The sequence below is a fragment of the Paramisgurnus dabryanus genome, chromosome 14, assembly GCF_030506205.2.
Source record: "Paramisgurnus dabryanus chromosome 14, PD_genome_1.1, whole genome shotgun sequence".
NCBI lineage: Eukaryota > Metazoa > Chordata > Actinopteri > Cypriniformes > Cobitidae > Paramisgurnus > Paramisgurnus dabryanus.
In genome coordinates this window covers 28,074,198-28,097,084 of record NC_133350.1, presented here as the reverse complement: position 1 = coordinate 28,097,084, position 22,887 = coordinate 28,074,198, and the positions used below count along the sequence as shown (strand labels likewise).

Genomic DNA, 22,887 nt, shown 5'->3' with positions numbered 1-22,887 from the left:
GCACAGCAGGAGGGTGGTGCTGCTGGACAGACCGATGTCTCCAGGCTGCTGTCCATCCATGTGGTACAGGGAAAAGGGTCTCTGACCACAGCGGGTGGTCATCAACGTGGCAGATCAGCATACTTGGGCTGTCGTTGCAATGTCTTTCAGAATCCCCATTGCTACATAACAAGCAGCAGGGTTTTGTCAAGACTCGTCTAATGTTTGCTCCCTAATCAGTCAGAGATTAAGTCAGGCAAGCAGTGCAACACAGTAACCCGTGGAGGGAAAAGCAGGCTGAGGTCAAGGATGTGCTGGGTGTTTCCATTCATCAGAGGGAGATGGTAATTGTATGCACAGATGGATAAGGCTGCATTTTTGCCTGCAATTATTAACCTTGAATATAAAGTGCAATTTTGGGATTGAGTAAGAACAGCGCTGTTAATATTGGAAAGACACTTTGAGGAACACAATTCCCCCCTACAAAAAAAAAACACGAAATACATAAATAACGTTTGAGTTGGCATTTTGTTTATTTTTTTTGGCAGTGGTGGCCAATACCAAAATCCTAGAGTTATATTGTAAAAATGATAACGAGAATTTGGGTGGAAATTTTATACATTTTTGTAATGACCAGTATATTTCCAAATATAATATTTAACCCGTCACATACAAAATGTTGTTGATGCAAAATTTTCAAACATAAATATCCTCAATACAAATACAAGATAAGAAGAATAAATAAGGGGTCTATTGTTATTATTGTTATTAATATTAAGTTTGCTCTGGGTCAGGTTAGGCTAAATTACGGTAACGTTAACACATTTGTTTAAAGAGGCTTAGTTTAAATAGGTAACTGATTAATAAACACTAAAAGTATATTTCAAACTATTGTAAGATTTGAAGCGAATAAAAAAAAGAATATATTGTTGATTTAACATTAACTTTGCCCCATGATAGACTTACAATATATATGCACAGCATTATTGTCAAATCAATAATGTTACTTTAAAACAGTTAAACAGTTTCAACTTGATTTTATAAGTTATGTCAACTGTTCTCAAGCCAAAAATTAAAATAGTAGGTTGAATTGACTTGCAAAACCAAGTTGTTTTAACTTCATGCTGCATTTTAAACACAATATTCCTTTTAGCCACATTAGCCACACACAAAAAGTTAAACTGTCTTTATTTTTTAAGTATTGTCATATTAATTCTTTAGATTTACATCTTCTCTAACAATGAGAAAAGAATGAGCGAGCATTGTGTGTCGGTAACATGGACAAATGATGCCTGAATTTGGTGCTTTGTCCAAATAAACAAGTTGTTTGGGTGATAAAATCCTATAATGTAATCCATTTCATTTCGCATTTGCATTTTAATGTAAACTAAAACGCATCCATTTCTTGTGGACGTGTGTTTCAACCCACAGCTTTTTTCTTATGTTAAAATTGTGACCAGGAATAAAGCACTAAGAAGAAGAAACAAATAATTGTCATTATAACAATAAGCGGGCCTATGCGTTGTCCACACTTATCAGAATAGAGTACAGACAGCCCAGTCTGCGCGCGCGCCACACCCACTCGGTTCAGCGCGCTATTTAAAGCGTGTAGACAGCAGCGGCACGAGACCATCAGCACCACATCAGATGTTGGATAAGCAGCGCTACATCAGATGTCGGATACGAACTGTTGCTGCAGTGGATTATTCAAAACCAACCCAAATGATATGATCAAGTGAAGAAGCAACACTCGAAGTTCAACTTTTTGTTTTTGTTTATCATTCTTTACAGAGATTTATTCAATATGACTTATTATTCAATATCGGAGCTGCTCAGTGCCCTGATCGTAGCGTGTTTTTGCAGTATGATCGCAGACGCCATGAGGGCAAACTTTACACTGGATAACGACATTCACTCGAGTTTCATCCAGCGGCGTCTGAAGAGTCAGGAGCGAAGAGAGATGCAGCGGGAGATCCTGTCCATCCTCGGGCTGCCGCACAGACCCCGGCCGCTCGTGCACGAGAGACAAACCGCAGCTCCCATGTTCATGCTGGATCTGTATAACGCCATCCTGGAGGACAGAGATCAGCGAAGCGGTTACCTGTACTCGTACGAACCCGTGAACACGACCCCAGCACCCGCGAGCCAGCAGGACAGCCGCTTTCTCAATGATGCCGACATGGTGATGAGTTTTGTCAATTTGGGTGAGCATATTATCATATAAAATCATTACGACAACAGAACAGCTGAAATCCCAAAGTTATGCGGATTGATGTATTTGTGTTTTATTCTATTTAGTAAGGACAAATCAATCACTAACAGTCAAATACTAGATAAAAATCTGGGAGATAATTTCATGTCTTGTAGATTTATTTGTTTCTTAATAGAAATATAATTATAATTTAGTAATTCTTAGGCTAGGTGTAGTAATGAATTAGTTTAGCTAAAGTTTAACAGGTTTTTTGTAATGGTTTCAAACATTAAATAATTTATTTGTAAATAAGCTAAAATATATTTACCCACATGAAAATAATGTAGTATGTACTTTAAATTGCAGTATATCATAGTATAGTATAGTAATTACTACACTTTGTTAATGTGTACTAAAGTCTTGTGTAGTTTAACTACACTGTAAAACCTAAAAGTTAACTCAACTCAAACCATTTAACTAAACCGGTTGCATTAGTTTTAAAACACATACATTTGAGTACTGTGAACTTAAACAAATTGAGTCATATGCAGTTATGCACTTATATTTAAGTTCACACTACTTAAATATAAGTGCATAATTGCACATGACTCAAGTTCACAGTACTTAAATTTATGTGTTTTAAAACTTAAATGGTCTAATGCAACCGGTTTACTTAAATGGTTTGAGTTAAGTTAACTGTTAGGTTTTACAGTGTATAGTGAATTGATTAACTGTAGTAAAAACTGTAGTATTCATTAGTATTTACTGCAGTAATTGCACACTCTGTGCGAATTAGCACTAAAAGCTCGTAATCATAGGGGAAACATTTTTAGTGCTATAGCATCTAAAGTAGTACCTATAAGAACCAAACATGGTGATATAGAACCACTATAGCACCAGATATGGGTCTATATAGCACAATATGGTTCTACACAGGTACTACACAGGTACTAAAATGGTTCCCATGTGATTACGAGCCAGTGAACCACTTTTAGTGCTATTTAGTATCGTCGGTTTTAAAGTGCAGTAAAGAATAGTATGTAAGGAATAGGCATGGGCCGGTTACCGGTTTCAAGGTATACCGAGGTTTAAAACAGTCAAGGTTTCAAAACCACTAAAATGTTCTGTGATACCGTCTCCAAGGTATGAGCTGTGCTTATACAAAATTCATTAAATCATGAAGTCATGTGATTGATTTGATGTTTACATTTAATATACATTACGAAAATATTATATATGTTTTGAAAGCATATTATAATTTAAAGGCTTAATTGTACCTGGCATTTAAAAATAACACATTTTAGTGTTGCAATGGCAATACCGCAACACCGCGAAACCGTGGTATTTTTGCTAAAGGTTATCATACCGCCAGAATCTTATACCGGCCCATGCCTAGTAAGGAATAATTGACGACGGGCCATTGAATTATAAGAATATAATGCACACCCAAGGTGGTAATATGGCTGCATTATTTTCAAATAATTCAAAGGTCCGGAGTCAATTATTCCGTTAAAAACCACGATTACCACAAACATTGCTCTTTTAGGTGTGCGGTTATCGAAAAATAATGCATAGCCGTGGAACATTTCTCAACCAATCAGAATAAAGCATTCAACAGACCCGTGGTATAAAGTATAGTACAGTATAGTATATTAATTACTACTCTTGGTTAAGGTGTACTATAGTCTTGTGTAGTTTAACTATAGTGAATTAATAAACTGTAATGAAAACCCTAGGACACGTTAGTTTTTACTGTAGTAATTGTAGTATAGTATAGTATAGTATAGTATAGTATAGTATAGTAATTACTACACTTTGTTATTGTACAGTATTTTGTAATATTAACTATAGTGGATTGATAAACTAGTATACTTTAATATTTACTATGGTGAGATTTAAAAACACTGTAGTATCTAGGAACCTTACAACAGATCGAGTACTATAGTAGTATTCCATTAACGATTTGCAAATGTCTTTTCTGCCCTACAAAGCAAAAAGGCAGTAACTACGCAGAGTGCAGAAATGAGAAAAATTACTTTAATGTTATCCTATCTCATCCAGCCTGTGCAAACGACTAAAAAATGTCTCCAAAACGGCGGCACACATTTGAGATAAAATGTTTTGTCACATAACAAAGGATGTCTTGAATTTCATGAAAAGATAATAACAAATTTTTGACAAAAATGCAGGTACTGCTTTTTTGTTTTGTATGGCAGTATTATAACCAGTATTTTGTTTACATATAAGCTATGTCCGACAAATAGACACCCTTATAAGGTCAATCAAAGTTTTGTTTACAATTATGAATAACAAACATTTAAGTTCTTTTATTATTTACACAACATAATTTCTGACAGCTGTTTAATGGGATAAATCTGTATGTATATGAAGATATTTAAACTTCATGGTCAGTAAAGTGCACAGATCAGTTTTGGAAGGCTTGTTTTATTCTCATCTTAATTGAAATGTAAAGACAACGACTGTGTATTCCACAGAATCCTTTCAAAGCTCTTTTAGACAGGCTTTAATGGGGCTTTGTTTCGCATGACTTGGATTTAGGGAGGCATTTCTGAACCGTGCTGAGGGCAATGGATGGGGGGTGTCATATATATCATCCAAACACTCTTGCTTTCGAGACATGACCTTTAAAGTGTGTGCTCAGTCTGCGATTACGGCTCTTGTGTGTCTGGTCAAAAAGATGGACTTCTAATTGAATGTATGTAATATATGTGTTTTGGGGTGTATTGATGAAAGCAGAACTAGGTTTGGGGTCTTTTTGAATGTTACTGTATTTATCAATCCCAGTGGTTCTCCTGGAACCCAAACTACATACGCCTATCCAATATTCTGAAATAGAAACACAGGGAGTTCCCATTCAGCATCAAAACCCTTACGCACCAGTGACAGCTGCTGTTGAAGAGATGTTGTGTTTAATAATGAAGGGTAATTGATGTGTTGGCTGACCTCTTGGGGTGTTTTACCACATTTTATGAGAGAGTGCTTATGATGTGTTTGGACTGTTTGGAGAGGGCGATCGGGCTGCTTTAGGGTCATTTCCTCCCCGTTCAGTTGTGTTTCTATGTGATGTCCCTGTAGTGGACGTTTAAGACCACATTGAACAACCAATTTGCCACAATTTCAGGGTTATAAGAATGTGTCAGACTGTATAGCATTGCTTTACCACTGTGACCCCAGCCTGATCTCACAGGAATTTGTACGTATTTTATGAGTTGGTGAACTTTTTAATAGTGAAAAATAACCCTAACGTCACAGCGGCAAAAGCAAATCGTACAAAATCTTACGAATGTAGTTGTTCATATTAATTAGCCAGCTTGTAAAATACTTACGAATTGCCGTGCGATTGTGTTGGTGATCCACCTGAAATGGCTCGTTTTCATACAGTGTTTTTCATCATTTGATCATCATTCGATATATGCAACGTACGCAAACATCTCTTTCTCTCATACACTTTGTTTACCACCTGCTGTCTGTCTGTCCATCTGTGTTTAAGGCTTGACCTTCATATTTTTACTTTTAAACTAAACAACTTTCTAAACTTTCAAACAAGGCTGTCATGGTTAAGTTTTCCTAGTTTTAATTTCGTACTGTGAAACAAACCAAAACACATATTTTGCCGCAAGAATATACAAGGCAAACATTTTCCAGCAGTCTGGCCGTGACCTCATAGAGCAACTCATGGTAGAAATGAACCGACTCCCATTTTCCATGTTTGCATATTTCACATGAAAGTTTGACAAAGATGCTCAAATTGTGTTTACAGTGACAACCAGATGTTGACTATGAGAACTTAATAAAGTTATACAGTGACATTTACAATTTTGGGTGTTAGGTGGCGTGTACACCAAAGCGTTTAAACGTGGCTGAAATCCCAGGCCGATGCCAACTGTAAGCGCTTGCCAGCGTTTTTCAGCTGAGAACTTTGGTTGCTATGATACTTCTGCTTTGTTTATCAGTCGGTGTTGTACGATGCGCCGCTTGGTTGTTGTGATATCTGTCCCGCCCCTCCTTCACTGTGATTGGATGGGGCGTGAGAAGTGACATTAGCCTCTTCACACAGTAATTTCGGTAAATTACCATGAATTTACCAGAATTAATTTACCAGTAATTACAAAAATGTGCTGTTCACACAAACATCTTTTTACCACTAAGACATCATTCACACATCAGTATCAAAATAAACTTGGAGAGAAAGTGGAAGTACATGTGGCGTGCGGCGAGTTTAGTGCTACATTTGTAAATAATAGCAGGTCCGTATTTTGTTGTTTTCACATCTGTGGCAAACGCTGAAAGTCGCGAAAGTTGTTGTGACCAAACAACATTGCATTGGGCGACATCAAACGGAAACTGCGTCTTAAACAACAGTAATGTTTAGACATTAGTCTTCACAGAGAATGTGTGTGCAATTCAGCAAGTTGATGGTAAGCTGCTTTGGTGAAAAAATGTCAACGTTAACTTCAGGTGTGCTCGACTTTTAAGCAGCATGTGTGGAAACGTCCGTAAACAGTGCGGGGGTAAACATGTTATCTGTATCAAAACATTATGATTGGCCCGAAGCTGCGCGCGGTCTGACGTCGTCCGTTCCAAATGCCGGTAATCTATATTTTTGTTCACACATAGTACTTACCGGTAAATTACTGGTAATCTTACAACCTCTCTTAATGGTAAATTCGCAGCACTGATTTACCAGAAAGGTTCTGTTCACATATGACCTGTTAACTGGAATTTACCATTAAATTTCCAGTAAAGACTGTATGTGTGAAAGGGACCTAATGTCTGCGTCTGAAAGCTTACGGCGCATTCACACGGGGCGTAAGCGTTGACGCTTCCCATTCACTTTTAATGGGTGATGTCAAGCGTTGGCGAACTAAATTGTGGATCCGTCGGTGCCGTTGCTCGCGGCAGAAGTTGAACATTTCTCAACTTTTCAAGCGGCAACGCGTGCGTCAGCCAATCATATCGCCTTATGCAAATAACCTAGGCAGAGCCAGCCAATTACGGTCATGGAAGACCAGAGCTTGTGTTGCGGCCACAGTGATTGGCTGTTGGCCACGCTTCAGCTAAGCCTTCCGTTAAGCGTTAACGCTTACGCCCCGTGTGAATGCGCCGTTAGGCAGCTGACTTATTGCCTCGCTGCCTCATGAGGCAATGACTTCAGCGGCATGAAGGCAGCTCTGGGAAACACATTCGGACAACCTTCATAGGCAGCGGAATGGAATTCAGTTTGAAATATAAACAGAGCCTTAGTGATAACTAATCCCATATTTGAAAATTACAATACTAATTCCTCGCTAGAAATACAATTAAAAGGTGTAAAACGTTAAAATAAAACTTTATTTACACAAAATTTCTTGGAGGCCATTTTACTTTTTCGAACTCGACCAGGTTTGACCAATCACATTTCTTGCGCAAGCCCATGCATAGAATTGTGGGACAAGACGATAAACGTGGCACAGGAGACATTGGATTCCGACGTGCTTTGATGTCTTCCTGCCTTGGAACGCTGCCTCTGAAGGCTTTCGGATACAGCCATTGACGAGCCGAGCGTTTCACCAAAAGTTGAACACGAGCAGGCGCTCAGCGTGAAATAAAACGGAAGCAGCGTTTTTGAAAAGCGCGTCACTTATATTGGAAACAACTGAAAACATTCGCCGGCCGCGGACCGTTAACGCTTCGGTGTACACGGCCCCTTAACACACCTATTGTTGTGAACAGTGATCCTCTATATGAATTGCTAATCCAAATTCCCATCTAATTCTAAACTAAATGTAAAAGCTTCCAGAACAAATCCACCTGTTTATGCAGTTTAAGCCGATTTTAAGGAAATAAAGCAAATCTTATCAGCAAAAATGTTTTGTTCTGCACCAAAATCCTATTAGTCCTCTCAGAAAAACACATTTGTAAAAACCCAGCGAAAATATTTTTTCTACATAAATTCATCCTACGTAATGTAAAGAGCATTCTGTGAAAATTTAACCTTGATATCTTTATCATTGACTAAGATCATGTCAAAGATTGAAATCAATGTGAATCAAACTTTGATGCTTCTAATCTCATTTAACCCGGATTTCACAGACATTTCTGTAAGAAAGGAGACACTGTGCAAACATCTAAAACATCAAACACTTTGAATAAAAAAGGAGATGACGCATACCTGCGGGAGGTCACACGGCACTAAAAACATTGGAATCTGGGGTAACTGGTACTTAGATGTGATCGAATTGGTTAGTGTTGTAAAAACAGTATGTTGGAAATCTCCAGGAAATGGTTGGTCAATGCCACCGTCAGACTGGAAATTCTGAGGATGGATTCAGCTGGGTTAGGGCAGGGTGGAAACAATATAGGGGTTAAGTTATGGTCGGCCAAGACTCCAATATGAAATCATCATGACTTTTTTTGTGTTTATGGACTTACTTTAAGCCTTCCTTGGTGTTTATGGGTGTGTATCAAGAGATTAACATATACGAATGGCACAAAACAGGACAAAAGGATTTGGGACGAATGTAGTTGACCATATTTGGCACCAGCCATTAAAAAGTGGACTGAGAGGGAAGAGTTTTTTACTCACTTTACTTTGGATAACAGAAGAGGTCTAGGTTTGGCTCTTTAAAAGAAAAGCAGGACTTCTCGCATACAGAGAAGTCGCAGTACGATATGTTAAATGTTTTCATGTTACAGTTCAACATTTGTCATATTAATCCCATTATCATTTTTTTGACCAAATCCTAAAACACCAGGTGCAAAATGTTTATCCTTCCTTCCGTATCTGAATTTAGATTCAATTAGAGCAGTTAACGCGTCACTCATGTTAGCGTCTCAATACCGGCCACAAATATACCATTTGAACGTGCTTATGTCTCCATTGCGTCTATGTATGCGGGGTACTGATGGTTCCTGGGCCGGGCCTTTAACAGATCTTTTCTTGTGGTTGGCACATATGTGTGATTGAAGTCTATGGTGGGTGGGTGCAGGGCCTGTGGTTTTCCCCCCAACTTGAGTCCTCGGGGTTCTCGGGGCTCAGATCAATCACTGGCTTATGGAAGCAAACATTTCTTTTTTGGACACAGTGATGTGGGTGAGGCAATCAAGCTTTAGTGCTCGCTGTGACCTCAGAGTGTTTCTGACAGAATGAAGTTTGGATACGTTGACTTATGCTGTGGTCAGATTGTGTGCGCTCATTGGCTGGCAGCGGTGCTGTGAAGTCAAACAAGACAAACGTCTGTAGTTCACATTCAGAACAAAACGACTTTAGAAAATATAGAAGACTGTTTATTTAAGCTGTGCATATTTATTGAACAGGACATTACAGTATAGACAGGAAGTGAAAGGTAGTTTACAAATTAAGTTACAGGAAGTAGGCAGTTTACTAAATTACATGCACACATAGTTTACTAAATAATTTTACAGGATTACTGAAATATGTGTACATGTAGTTTATTGAATCAAGTTTACTGTTAGTATGTAGTTTACTGAATTACAGGTGCAGGTAGCTTACTGAATTGATTTTACAGGTAGTAGGTTGCTTACTGAATTACCCGTACAGGTAGTTTACTATTACATGTAAAGGTAGTTTACTAAATTAATTGTATATGTTGTATGTAGTTTACTAAATTACAGGTACAGGTAGTTTACTAAATTACAGGTACAGATAGTTTACTAAATTGCATGTACAGGTAGTTTACTAAATAATCACAGGTACAGGTAGTTTCTAAATTAAAGGTACAGGTAGTTTACTAAATTACAGGTACAGGTAGTTTAACTAAATTATATGTACAGGTAGTTTACTAAATTACATGTTCAGGCAGTTTACTAAATTAATTTTATATGTTGTAGGTAGTTTACTTAATTACAGGTACAGGTAGTTTAACTAAATTAATTGTATATGTTGTATGTAGGCAGTTTACTTAATAACATGTACAGGTAGTTTACTAAATTAATTTTATATTTTGTAGGTAGTTTACTTAATTACAGGTACAGGTAGTTTAACTAAATGATATGTACAGGCAGTTTACTAAATTACATGTACAGGCAGTTTACTAAATTAATTTTATATGTTGTAGGTAGTTTACTTAATTACAGGTACAGGTAGTTTACTAAATTAATTTTATATGTTGTATGTAGGTAGTTTACTTAATTACAGGTACAGGTAGTTTACTAAATTACAGGTACAGGCAGTTTACTAAATTAATTGTATATGTTGTAGGTAGTTTACTTAATTACAGGTACAGGTAGTTTACTAAGTTAATTTTATATGTTGTATGTAGGTAGTTTACTTAATTACAGGTACAGGTAGTTAACTAAATTTATTTTATATTTTGTATGTAGGTAGTTTACTTAATTACAGGTACAGGTAGTTTACTAAATTACAGGTACAGGCAGTTTACTAAATTAATTGTATATGTTGTAGGTAGTTTACTTAATTACATGCAGGTACAGGTAGTTTACTAAGTTAATTTTATATGTTGTATGTAGGTAGTTTACTTAATTACAGGTACAGGTAGTTTAACTAAATGATATGTACAGGCAGTTTACTAAATTAATTTTATATGTTGTAGGTAGTTTACTTAATTACAGGTACAGGTAGTTTAACTAAATGATATGTACAGGCAGTTTACTAAATTAATTTTATATGTTGTAGGTAGTTTACTTAATTACAGGTACATGTAGTTTACTAAATTAATTTTATATGTTGTATGTAGGTAGTTTACTTAATTACAGGTACAGGTAGTTTACTAAGTTAATTTTATATGTTGTATGTAGGTAGTTTACTTAATTACAGGTACAGGTAGTTAACTAAATTTATTTTATATGTTGTATGTAGGTAGTTTAATTAATTACAGGTACAGGTAGTTTAACTTAATTACAGGTACAGGTAGTTTACTACATTACAGGTACAGGTAGTTTACTACATTACAGGTACAGGTAGTTTACTAAACTCATTTTATATGTTGTTTGTAGGTAGTTTACTAAATAAAAGGGTACAGGTAGTTTACTAAATAAATTGTATATTTTGTAGGCAGTTTACTAAATTACAGGTAAAGGTAGTTTACTAAATTAATTTAATATGTTGTTGGTAGGTAGTTTACTAAATTAAAGATACAAGTAGTTTAATAAATTAACTTTATATGTGTAGGTAGTTTACTAAATTACAGGTACAGGTAGTTTACTAAATTAATTTAATATTGGTAGGTAGTTTACTAAATTAAAGATACAAGTAGTTTAATAAATTAACTTTATATGTGTAGGTAGTTTACTAAATTAAAGGTACTGGTAGTTTACTAAATTATTTGTATATTTTTATGTAGTTTACTAAATAACTGGTAAATGTAGTTTACTAAATTACTGGATTAATTTATAGGGGTTGTAGGTTGCTTACTGAAGGTACATGTTGTTTTCTAAATTAATTTAATATTTTGTAGGTAGTTTACTAAATTAATTGTTTAAGATGTATGTAGGTAGTTTACTTAATTACAGGTACCTGTACTTTACTGATTTAATTATGTTGGCTTGACAAAGCCAACATACTGTTCTTCGATCTAAGCTTATTATTATTATTCTTCTGGTCCACACTTTTTCGAACTGTAACTCCTCCTAGAGCTTTCAAGCTACACCCACAAAACTTTACAAAACTTTTAAGACTGGTACGTAGATTTATGCTATGACTTTTCTAACTGATGGGACCTACCGAATTCCTAAACGGGGAGCTCAAACACCCCAAAATTTCCATTGACTTAACATTACGACCAACTTTGACGGGTCATAGCTGCGAACGAGAAATTTGTAGAAACTTGTGGGTTATCACAGTTGAAGAGGCTGGTAGGCTGTGTAAGAACATACATCACATTGGGGTGTAAGCTGTACCCCTGGGGTGTAAGAGGCACCCAAATTTCCCCATTGACTTATAATGGGGCAGGGAACATGCCCATATAAGGGAATAAAAGCGTCCCAGATGGAATATCTTCACTTTAGAGTGTCGTAGAGACATGGGGGTGGGCTCATTTTACTCAAGCATCCAATCAGTCTCTCAGGATCGCCCCATAGCTATTAAGCCACGCCCCTAGCAACCATTTTTGGGCACCCTAGCAACATATCCCATAGACTGCCATTATAAAATGCCCAGATGGATATCTTTGCAGCACAGTGTCACAGAGACATGGGGGTGGGCTCATTTTACTCAGGCATCCAATCAGTCTCGGAGGATTCTTATTGAGGTATTAAGCCACGCCCCTAGCAACCAAATATGAGCACCCTAGCAACATAATAAACAAAGCCTTATATCTCTGGATCCGAACATCATAGAGACTTGGGGGTTGGGTTTTTGGTCATGTTAGCCTTATGCTAGCTCCATGCTAAGTCATACTAGCTTCATGCTAGTTTCATGCTAGCTTAATGCTAATTTTTATAATAAATCTTGCTAACTTCATGCTAATCATGTTAGCATCGTGCTAGCTTCATGCTAATTCATGTTAGCATCGTGCTAGCTTCATGCTAATTCATGTTAGCATCGTGCTAGCTTCATGCTAATTCATGTTAGCATCGTGCTAGCTTCATGCTAATTCATGTTAGCATCGTGCTAGCTTCATGCTAATTCATGTTAGCATCGTGCTAGCTTCATGCTAATTCATGTTAGCATCGTGCTAGCTTCATGCTAATTCATGTTAGCATCGTGCTAGCTTCATGCTAATTCATGTTAGCATCGTGCTAGCTTCATGCTAATTCATGTTAGCATCGTGCTAGCTTCATGCTAATTCATGTTAGCATCGTGCTAGCTTCATGCTAATTCATGTTAGCATCGTGCTAGCTTCATGCTAATTCATGTTAGCATCGTGCTAGCTTCATGCTAATTCATGTTAGCATCGTGCTAGCTTCATGCTAATTCATGTTAACATCGTGCTAGCTTCATGCTAATTCATGTTAGCATCGTGCTAGCTTCATGCTAATTCATGTTAGCATCGTGCTAGCTTCATGCTAATTCATGTTAGCATCGTGCTAGCTTCATGCTAATTCATGTTAGCATCGTGCTAGCTTCATGCTAATTCATGTTAGCATCGTGCTAGCTTCATGCTAATTCATGTTAGCATCGTGCTAGCTTCATGCTAATTCATGTTAGCATCGTGCTAACGTCATGCTAATTCATGTTAGCATCGTGCTAGCTTCATGCTAATTCATGTTAGCATCGTGCTAGCTTCATGCTAATTCATGTTAGCATCGTGCTAGCTTCATGCTAATTTATGTTAGCATCGTGCTAGCTTCATGCTAATTCATGTTAGCATCGTGCTAGCTTCATGCTAATTCATGTTAGCATCATGCTAGCTTCATGCTAATTCATGTTAGCATCATGCTAGCTTCATGCTAATTCATGTTAGCATCATGCTAACGTCATGCTAATTCATGTTAGCATCATGCTAGTTTCATGCTAATCATGCTAGCATCATGCTAGCTTCATGCTAATTCATGTTAGCATCATGTTAGCTTCATGCTAATTCATGTTAGCATCATGCTAATTCATGTTAGCATCATGCTAGCTTCATGCTAGCTTCATGCTAATTCATGTTAGCATCATGCTAGCTTCATGCTAATTCATGTTAGCATCATGCTAGCTTCATGCTAATTCATGTTAGCATCATGCTAGCTTCATGCTAATTCATGTTAGCATCGTGCTAGCTTCATGCTAATTCATGTTAGCATCGTGCTAGCTTCATGCTAATTCATGTTAGCATCGTGCTAGCTTCATGCTAATTCATGTTAGCATCGCATCGTAAATCATGTAAATCATGTTAGCATCATGCTAGCTTCATGCTAATCATGTTAGCATCATGTTAGCTTCATGCTAATCATGCTAGCAGCATGCTAGCTTCATGCTAATCATGCTAGCAGCATGCTAGCTTCATGCTAATCATGCAAGCATCATGTTAGCTTCATGTTAATCATGCTAGCATCATGCTAATCATGCTAGCATCATGCTAGCTTCATGCTAATCATGCTAGCTTCATGCTAGCTTCATGCTAATCATGCTAGCATCATGCTAGCTTCATGCTAATCATGATAACTTCATGCTTATCATGCTAACATCATGTCAGCTTCATGCTAATCATGTAAGCATCATGTTAGCTTCATGCTAATCATGCTAGCATCATGTTAGCTTCATGCTAATCATGCTAACATCATGTTAACTTCATGCTAAATCATGCTAGCTTCATACTTAAACATACTAACAGCTAGATACTACTAAACTAAACTTCTGTCAAACGGTTTTAAACGTTCAGGCTACGCTTTGTCAAGCCAACATAAAGTTTGTCAACAAACTTTTCTATCTAGTTTTATATATTGTAGGTACATACTAAATTACAGGTACATGTAGTTCTCTAAATTAATTTAATATGTTGTAGGTAGTTTACTATATTACAGGTAAAGGTAGTTTACTAAATTAATAGTTTTATGTTGTAGCTCGTTTACTAAATTGATGTTATATGCTTTGTATGTAGTTTACAAAATTACAGGTACAAGTAGTTTACTAAATTATTTGTATATGTTGTAGATAGTTTACTAAATTAAAAGTACAGGTAGTTCAGTGAATTTAGTGTTTGAGTGAAGTAGTTTTCTTTTTCCTTAAGATGATTTTCTTAAGAAAGGTTACACATATACAAATATAAAGTGTATAACAGATTCTTCTGGCTCTTGTTTTGTAGTGGAATCAGATCAAGATCTCCGCCTGTATCATCAGCACCGCAGGGAGTTTCGTTTCGACCTCTCTCGCATCCCGCCTGGAGAAACCGTGACTGCCGCCGAATTCCGTATTTATAAGGACTTTGTGCACGAGCGTTATGAAAATGAGACATTCAGAGTCAGTTTGTACCAGGTGCTCCAACAAAAGCCCAAAAGGTATGTGACAAATCAACCTGCATGTGTTAATTACCTATAACTTTAATGGTAAAGTGTGTCATTTCGAAGCTTTTAGTGACATAAATGGCACACCTCACATTTAAATCCATCTTATTTGGATGCACATCTGTTTTCCTCTGGCCTTTAATTTGGTCATTCATCATGTTAGCTGTGAAGGCTGTAATTTTTCACAATATGTAAAGGCCAATTCACAGCTTTGGTATGTTCACGTTGCCTGGCTTTTCCGCTGAATGCAAGGACCTCTAGGCATCATAAAACACAGTATAATGTCTGAGATGAAACATATGCCACCACCCACACTTTCTAAGCCCAGTTTTAGGGAGGGATGAACACACACATGCTGATTTGTCTGCCCAGCGGTACGCGTCTAGTGCCAGGGCTCCCACTGAATTCCTCGAGGTGATTTACGGTGTGGCCGCTAACAGGCAACGAGAACGGCCGCCATTACAAAGCCATTACTGTCAATTATTAAGACACAGAGTCCTGGGCGAAGGGGAGGAACATCTGGAGTAACGCCCCACTCCTACACCCGATATGATTTACCCCATTTCACTGACTATCACGGAGGTTCACAACTGTTTTTGCATCTGGATGCAGATTTTACATTGGACATCAAGTCTTTCTAATTTGTGTAGCCTGGTATGAGTTCTTGTTTCTAGTTTAGGGCTGCCACTAATGATTATTTTGAAACCGATTAATCGGTTGGTTTTTTATTAATCGGTTGATTTTTTTATTAATCGATTAATCGGATAAATGCAAAAAAATCTATTAGATTTTTTTGCTTTTTATAACTAAATAAACTCTTAGATCAGTGTATTTATGTAATTTTAATGTTTTCATCGTCATCGTTAAATAAAACGCAAAAGTAAGTCTAAACAATAAAACTTCTTTACCTGCATTTTATCTGCATTTAGCATTCTTTTTCTCTGCTTTACACAAAGTCCACTGGCGAGTCTTGACCGACCAGTTGAGAACCGATGCTGTATCGCACCACTCTTGTGTTTCTGGTTGTGTACATAAAGTGGATCTCACCTGAAGAAGTCCTCCAGGTGATACATGCTTAGACAGACCGTCTCTCGTGTTCTTCCTTGTTGTAAATGACACTGAAGCATCGTCCACCCCCGGTTCTCACATTCCCTGTGAAGACCACCCATTGTGAATCATCCTTCCTGCATCTCGTCCATTGTCATGCAGAGACGCTTTGCCCGGCTGATGCTCACAGACAGCAAGGCGACCAGACAGGAGGAACATAAAGGCCTAGTTTCTCATTGCCCCCAAGGTCTGAAATCTTACCTGTAAGCCAAGTCATTGTTCAGAACCCCCCTGATGTCATCACCGGAGGCCAATCGGATCTCTTTTAAGAGACATCACATTTAATAAAGGAGAACTTTGAGAACGTGTTGATGCGTGTGAAACTCGAACTTCCTAGACCTTCGAGCTCCTATCTCATGGCATAAAGCTCATATTGTTGTTTAATGTCTCTACGTGTGAACTTGTTTTAACACGACACTCATATTTATTCAAAATTTGTCTACAAAGAAAGACTTTATAACAATGCTAATAAGTCTTGTACGATGACAATGTATTACATTTCTAACCACACTGAAGTGTGTGTTGTGGTTTATCATCTGGGCATTTTTATGCAATTAATAGGCTCAGAACAGCAAGCAACCACAGACCACCTGGCAACCACCCACAATGTCTTAGTGTTTCACATTAAACAATGAATTGTTCGCACTTTGTGTTTTAGTCAGTATTTGTCATTGACTCATTTCTGCTCAAGTATACTACTAAGTGTGTACTAAAGACTACTATCAACTGATATGTGATCTCGTCTGACCCTGTGTAGGGAGCTGTACCTGTTGGACTCTAGAATGGTATGGGCGGCAGAAGAAGGATGGCTGGTATTTGACCTCACAGTCACCAGTAACCACTGGCTTATAAACCCGGGGCAGAACCTGGGACTGCAGCTCTCTGTGGAGACGGCACATGGTGAGTGTCTTGCAAACTTTAAATATTAAGATCTTTGAAACACAAAAGTTGGCAGTGTTAGGAAATCCAAGGCTTATCAAACTTTTATCCATATAAATAATTAATCTATAATGAATCACGATTTGGGACGGGTTTCCAGATAGGGTTTAGTTTAAGCATATAAATAATACATAATACATACCATATAGAAACATTACTGGTGTTATCTCTATAGACAACAATGGCAATGATATATTTTAAGATGTACAATGATTTTAGTCTGGGACTAGGCTTAAGCCCTGTCCTATCCAGAAAACTAGTCTACACTGTTTCTACACTGCAAAAAATGACTTTCTTACTTAGTATTTTTGTCTTGTTTTCAGAGAAATATCTAAAAATTCTTAAATTAAGATGTATTTTCTTGATGAGGAAAATAAGTATAAAAGTTTAAAATATAAAAATTTGAGTGAATTGGTGCTTAAAACAAGCAAAAAATCTGCCAATGGAATAAGAAAAATTTTCTTGAAATAAGTTTACTTTTTTATAAACACGTAATCCAGGAAAATGTTCCTTTTTCCATTGGCAGATATTTCTATATATATATTTGCAGTATATTCTTAAAATGTAATAAATATGCACTGCAAAAATTACTACTTAGTATTTTTTGTCTTGTTTTCAGTAGAAATATCTAAATGTTTTTAAATCAAGATGTATTTTCTTGATATGCAAAATTACGTCTTGATATTTTCTTGATATTCAAAAGTCTAAAAATTAGAGGGTTTTTTTAGACAAAATATATATACAATTTAAATGAATGTGTGCTTAAAACTAGCAAAAATATCTGCCAATGGGGTGAGAAATTTTTTTTCTCTCCCCAATGGCTGATATTTTTGCTTGTTTTAAGTACAAATTCAATAAATTGTATATTTTTTGTCTAAAAACTAGATTTATTTTCCTAAGTTATTTTGCTCTTCAAGAAAAAGCATCTTAATTTAAGATTTTTTTGATATTTCTATTGAAAACAAGGCAAAAATACTAAGTACACTGCAAAAAATGACTTTCAAGAAAAATGTTACTTAGTATTTTTGTCTTGTTTTCAGTAAAAATATCAAAACATTCTTAAATGAAGATGCTTTTTATTGATCAGCAAAACGACCCAAGAAAATAAGTCTAGTTTTTAGACCAAAAATATCAAATTTAAGTGATTTTGTGCATAAAACAGGCAAAAAAATCTGCCAATGGGGTAAGCAAAAAAATCTTGAAAATTTTTCTTAAACACTAAATTCATGAGAAATTCAAGAAAAATAAGCTTACCCCATTGGCAGATTTTTTGCTTGTTACAAATTATCACTTAAATTTGACATTTTTTGTTTTAAAAACTAATTATTTTCTAGGGTCATTTTGCTCGTCAAGAAAATACATCTTAATTTAAGAATTTTTAGAATTTTTTACTGAAAACAAGACAAAAATACTAAGTAAAATTTTTCTTGAAAGTCATTTTTTTGCAGTGTAGTGCCTGAGAACCTCCAACTTAAAACGACTCTCTGTTGCCCCCTATAGGTGAAAGTCTGAACCCCAAAAGAGCAGGACTGGTGGGCAGGAGCGGACCTCAGAACAAGCAGGCGTTTGTGGTGGCATTCTTGAAAGCATCAGGAGTTCACTTCCGAGGTGTGCGGTCAACACCGGGGAACAAACAGAGGGGTCACAACCGCTCCAAAAACCCCAAAACTGGTTCTGCATCCAGCCAGGTGGCCCTCAAGATGGCAGAGACTGCAGGTATGTGTAATAGTATGATCTTCTCTTATGAAGCTTTTCATGAACCATCACACAAATAATAGCATGCTGTTTATTAATATTTAAATATGTGACATTTATATTATATTATATTTATATTCCTCTTGTGCCCTGCAGAGGGTGCCAGCGTGGACCCCAAACAAGGTTGTAAGAAACACGAGCTCTATGTCAGTTTCAGAGACTTGGGATGGCAGGTACAGTGATAAACATTCATACTTGATCATCTTTCATTGGATCTCCTCTTATGTTTCTGATTTTTCTCTCTCTCTCTTTGTTTAGGATTGGATCATCGCACCGGAGGGTTACGCTGCATATTATTGTGAGGGTGAATGTGTTTTCCCCTTGAACTCATATATGAATGCTACAAATCACGCTATTGTACAGACACTGGTGAGTCATGAGTAGGCGCAGGCGGATTGTGTTACTTTTGTTTAATTTGCGGGGAAATCTGTGTGATACACTGTGGGAAAGGTTATTTTATGCAAAACACAAAAGGAAAACTTGTTTTACAATAGTGACCGGAGAAGTCAAACTCCAAAAAGGGAACTTTAAAGCAACCCACACACCTAACATTTATCTCCTAGCACATTCTTTACCAAAGCAACTTACAAATGATGGAGAATTTGGCTTTAAAGGGATAGTTTAAATAAAAATTTTGTCATAATTTCCTGTGTTTGTCTTGGGAAAAAAATGTACATTACTTTACTAAAAAATGTTCACTACATTGTAAAGCATAGAATCATACTGTGTATTCCTTTCATATTGCATATTAATATTAATATTTATTTAATACCTAATTACATAAACATTGTGTACTGTTACTCAAGTAAAAGACAAAGTACACAATTTTTAAGTAATTAGGTATTAAATAAATTAGTAAAAGTAAAAAAAAACCTAGATGTTTAAGGGACTTAAATATTTAATATAAACCAAAAACTTGAAATTATCGAATGTAGTGGAGTAAAAATTATGATAATATGCTATGAAATGTATGTTTTCCAAAGAAAAAAACTGATAAAACATGAATACTTAAAAATTTACTTTTATGTAGAAAGTAAAAATACTTAAGTAGTGTCCACCTCTGTAATTTTTTCATCCTCATGTATAACCTGTATACATTTATTTTTTCTTATGACCACACAAGAAGATATTTTGATAAATGATGGTAAGCACACAGCTGATTATAACCATTGACTTCCATAGTAGGAAAAACAAATATTATGGAAGTATTGTGATAAATGATAAACATATTTTGATAAATGATGGTAAGCCTATTGAATTCCATTGTATTTGTTTTTTCTACTATGGAAGTCAATGGTTACCATCAGCTGTGCGCTTACCATCATTTATTAAAATATCTTCTTTTGTGTTCATCATACATTTTTTTACAGGTTTTATACAACATGAGGATGAGATAATTATGACAGAATTTTTATTTTTGGGTGAACTATCTCTTTAAGGGTCAACACTAAGCACATACAAGGTTTACAAATACACTGCGAAAAGTGATTTTCAAGAAAAAAATTTCTTAGTATTTTTGTCTTGTTTTCAGTAAAAAATTCCTAAATTAAGATTGTTTTGATAAGCAAAACAACCCAAGAAAATAAGTCTAGTTTTACCAAAATATAAAATGTAAGTGATAAAACAAGCGCACAAAACAAGGAAAAAAATCTGCCAATGGGGTAAGCAAATTTTTCTTGATTTTTTCTTGAATTTAGTGTTTAAGAAAAATGTTCAAGATTTTTTTGCTTACCCCATTGGCAGATTATTGTTATTTATTTATTTATTTTTTCTTGTTTATGCACAAAATCACTTAAATTTTATAATTTTGGTCTAAAAACTATAGACTTATTTTCTTAGGTCAATTTGCTCATCAAGAAAAAGCATCTTAATTTAAGAATTATTAGATATTTTTACTGAAAAAAAGACAAAATACTAAGAATATTTTTTCTTGAAAATCGATACCATAGGAAAAAGTAAAAAGCAAAAAAGATAAAAGTTGTTTCAAATAATAGAAGAGTTAAGGATTTGTCCTACAGGATTGTAGGAGCTTGACAACCCCTCTTAAATATCTAGAATATATAATAATTTTATAAGCTTTCCATTGATGTGTGTTTGTAAGAATAGGGCAATATTTGAAAAATCTGGAATCTGAAGGTGCAAAAAAATCTAAATATTGAGAAAATGGCCTTTAAAGTTGTCCAAATGAAGTCCATTAGAAACACATATTACTAATGATAATTTATTCGACAAAATATTCTCATGAAACATGATCTTTACTTAATATCCTAATGATTTTTGGCATAAAAATTCGATAATTTTGACACATACATTTGTATTTTTGGTCCAGGGTCACAAATAAGAAAACTGAAAAAGTCTCTGTGCTCCTAAATGTTAGAGAGAAAAACATGGTGCAGGCATGAAATATACTTCCTATTGAAATACATTAAATGGAGACTGACATGAAAAGAAAGTTGTTCTGAGTGACACAAACAAAAAGGGAAATCCTGTCCTTGAACGCAAATCAAATAGATGCAAATTTTGTGACGAGAGAAAGAAAATAACAAGAATATGTGTTACATAGAAATTACATGAGGGTTAGTAAATAATGAAGATTAATATATAATTTTTAATTTATATATAACAATATAAATATAATTTTCTTTGTTGGGTATTCCAATTGAAATCATAAGCCAAAATATCAATAATTTACACCAATTTTTTTTTTTTTATATAAATCCTTATAAAAGGGAGAGGGGATGTTAAACATTTTGTGAACCATGTACACTTATTTGATTTTTCAGTATCGGTCTGATTTTGTGTATCTCTGCATTGGTTATAATGTATTGTAATCTAATTCACTTTAAATCTCTGTTCTTTCTAGGTCCATTTCATAAACCCAGAAACAGTGCCGAAACCCTGCTGCGCTCCGACTCAGCTGCATGGAATCTCCGTCTTGTACTTTGATGACAGCTCCAACGTTATATTAAAAAAGTACCGCAACATGGTCGTCCGAGCCTGCGGATGCCACTAACTCACCGCTCCGGCTCGTTCCGGGAAAACGGAGAGGAAATAATAGACTTTCATAGGAGATTGATTTTCTTGATAACCAAACGCCCAGAGACTCTTAATGGAGCAAATCTGGACCTCTTTGTCAGCAAAGTTCTCATTCAAAGTTTAAAACGTCTTGAATTGTGGGAGGCTGACCGCAAGCGAGTCGACCGTGAGGCGTTCTGGCTTCGGTCCGTGCGCAGACGGCCAAGTTTGGAATATCAAAGAGGATACGAAGTGACCTCAGAGACATGTAAGCAGACTGCTCGGGGAGCATGTGCTGCAGTTACACCCATCCTAAAGAGTAAAGCCACTTGTTTTATGTATTCATTCAAGTAATTATTATAAATGACTGTCCTGTCTCGCTTTGTATATTTCAGTAAAAGATGCACTAAGTGAGATGGAAATTATGTAAATGAGTCAAAGCGATTTTGACACAACAAACCCTTTCGCAGATGTTCAGCGCATTAAACAGGACCGATGAAATTCAATCTTGCCTCGGAGTCAGTTTAGTTTCATCACCTACATGAAAGAACACATGTTTTCTCTTTGTAGTTATCAATCGTTCATCCAATAAAACGGCAAAACCCTTATGCGTCTGCCTGGATTTGGCCTTTCAACAGAGCCAAACTCATTGTTCTATGTGTTTACAGGCCCAGTGCATCATGGGAATTATTTGTGTCAATCTGTTCATGTTTTGTGAACGTTGTAAGCATGTGTGTGTTCATACGGTGTGAACATTCCCATCTCAACGGCCAGTTTCGCACTGTGTCCACCTACAGTTTCAGAGTCATCTGTGAAGCACGGCCAAACCGGCAGGTGGGTGGTATCAGGGGAAGGCTTTGGTTATGATCTGAATATTCAGAATAAATCGAATGATGAACAGAATGAATCAAACTGTCTAAGGAGAAGCAGGTGCGATAGATTTTGGCAGACGCGAACCTGAAGCTTGCATCTGTTCTTAATAACACTGATACAAT

The 22,887-nt window shown here is 36.1% G+C and overlaps 1 protein-coding gene across 1 annotated transcript; it reads left to right on the top strand.

Annotated features, from left to right (window-relative positions):
* Nucleotides 1-1,633: 1,633 nt before the first annotated feature.
* Nucleotides 1,634-22,791, top strand: bmp7a (bone morphogenetic protein 7a). Its single transcript, XM_065241867.1, has 7 exons — nt 1,634-2,183; nt 14,878-15,070; nt 16,941-17,083; nt 18,623-18,838; nt 18,974-19,050; nt 19,136-19,246; nt 21,741-22,791. Exons 1-7 carry the CDS (start codon nt 1,784-1,786, stop codon nt 21,888-21,890), a joined length of 1,290 nt encoding a protein of 429 aa, XP_065097939.1. The 5' UTR covers nt 1,634-1,783; the 3' UTR covers nt 21,891-22,791.
* The last annotated feature ends 96 nt before the right edge of the window (nt 22,792-22,887 follow it).

Excerpts from the sequence above, each read along its gene's own strand:
- bmp7a (XM_065241867.1), top strand. The coding sequence starts at position 1,784 with ATGACTTATTATTCAATATCGGAGCTGCTCAGTGCCCTGATCGTAGCG. Across the intron at positions 18,839-18,973 it reads CAAGATGGCAGAGACTGCAG|AGGGTGCCAGCGTGGACCCC; the intron begins GTATGTGTAATA and ends TGTGCCCTGCAG. Across the intron at positions 19,051-19,135 it reads TCAGAGACTTGGGATGGCAG|GATTGGATCATCGCACCGGA; the intron begins GTACAGTGATAA and ends CTCTTTGTTTAG.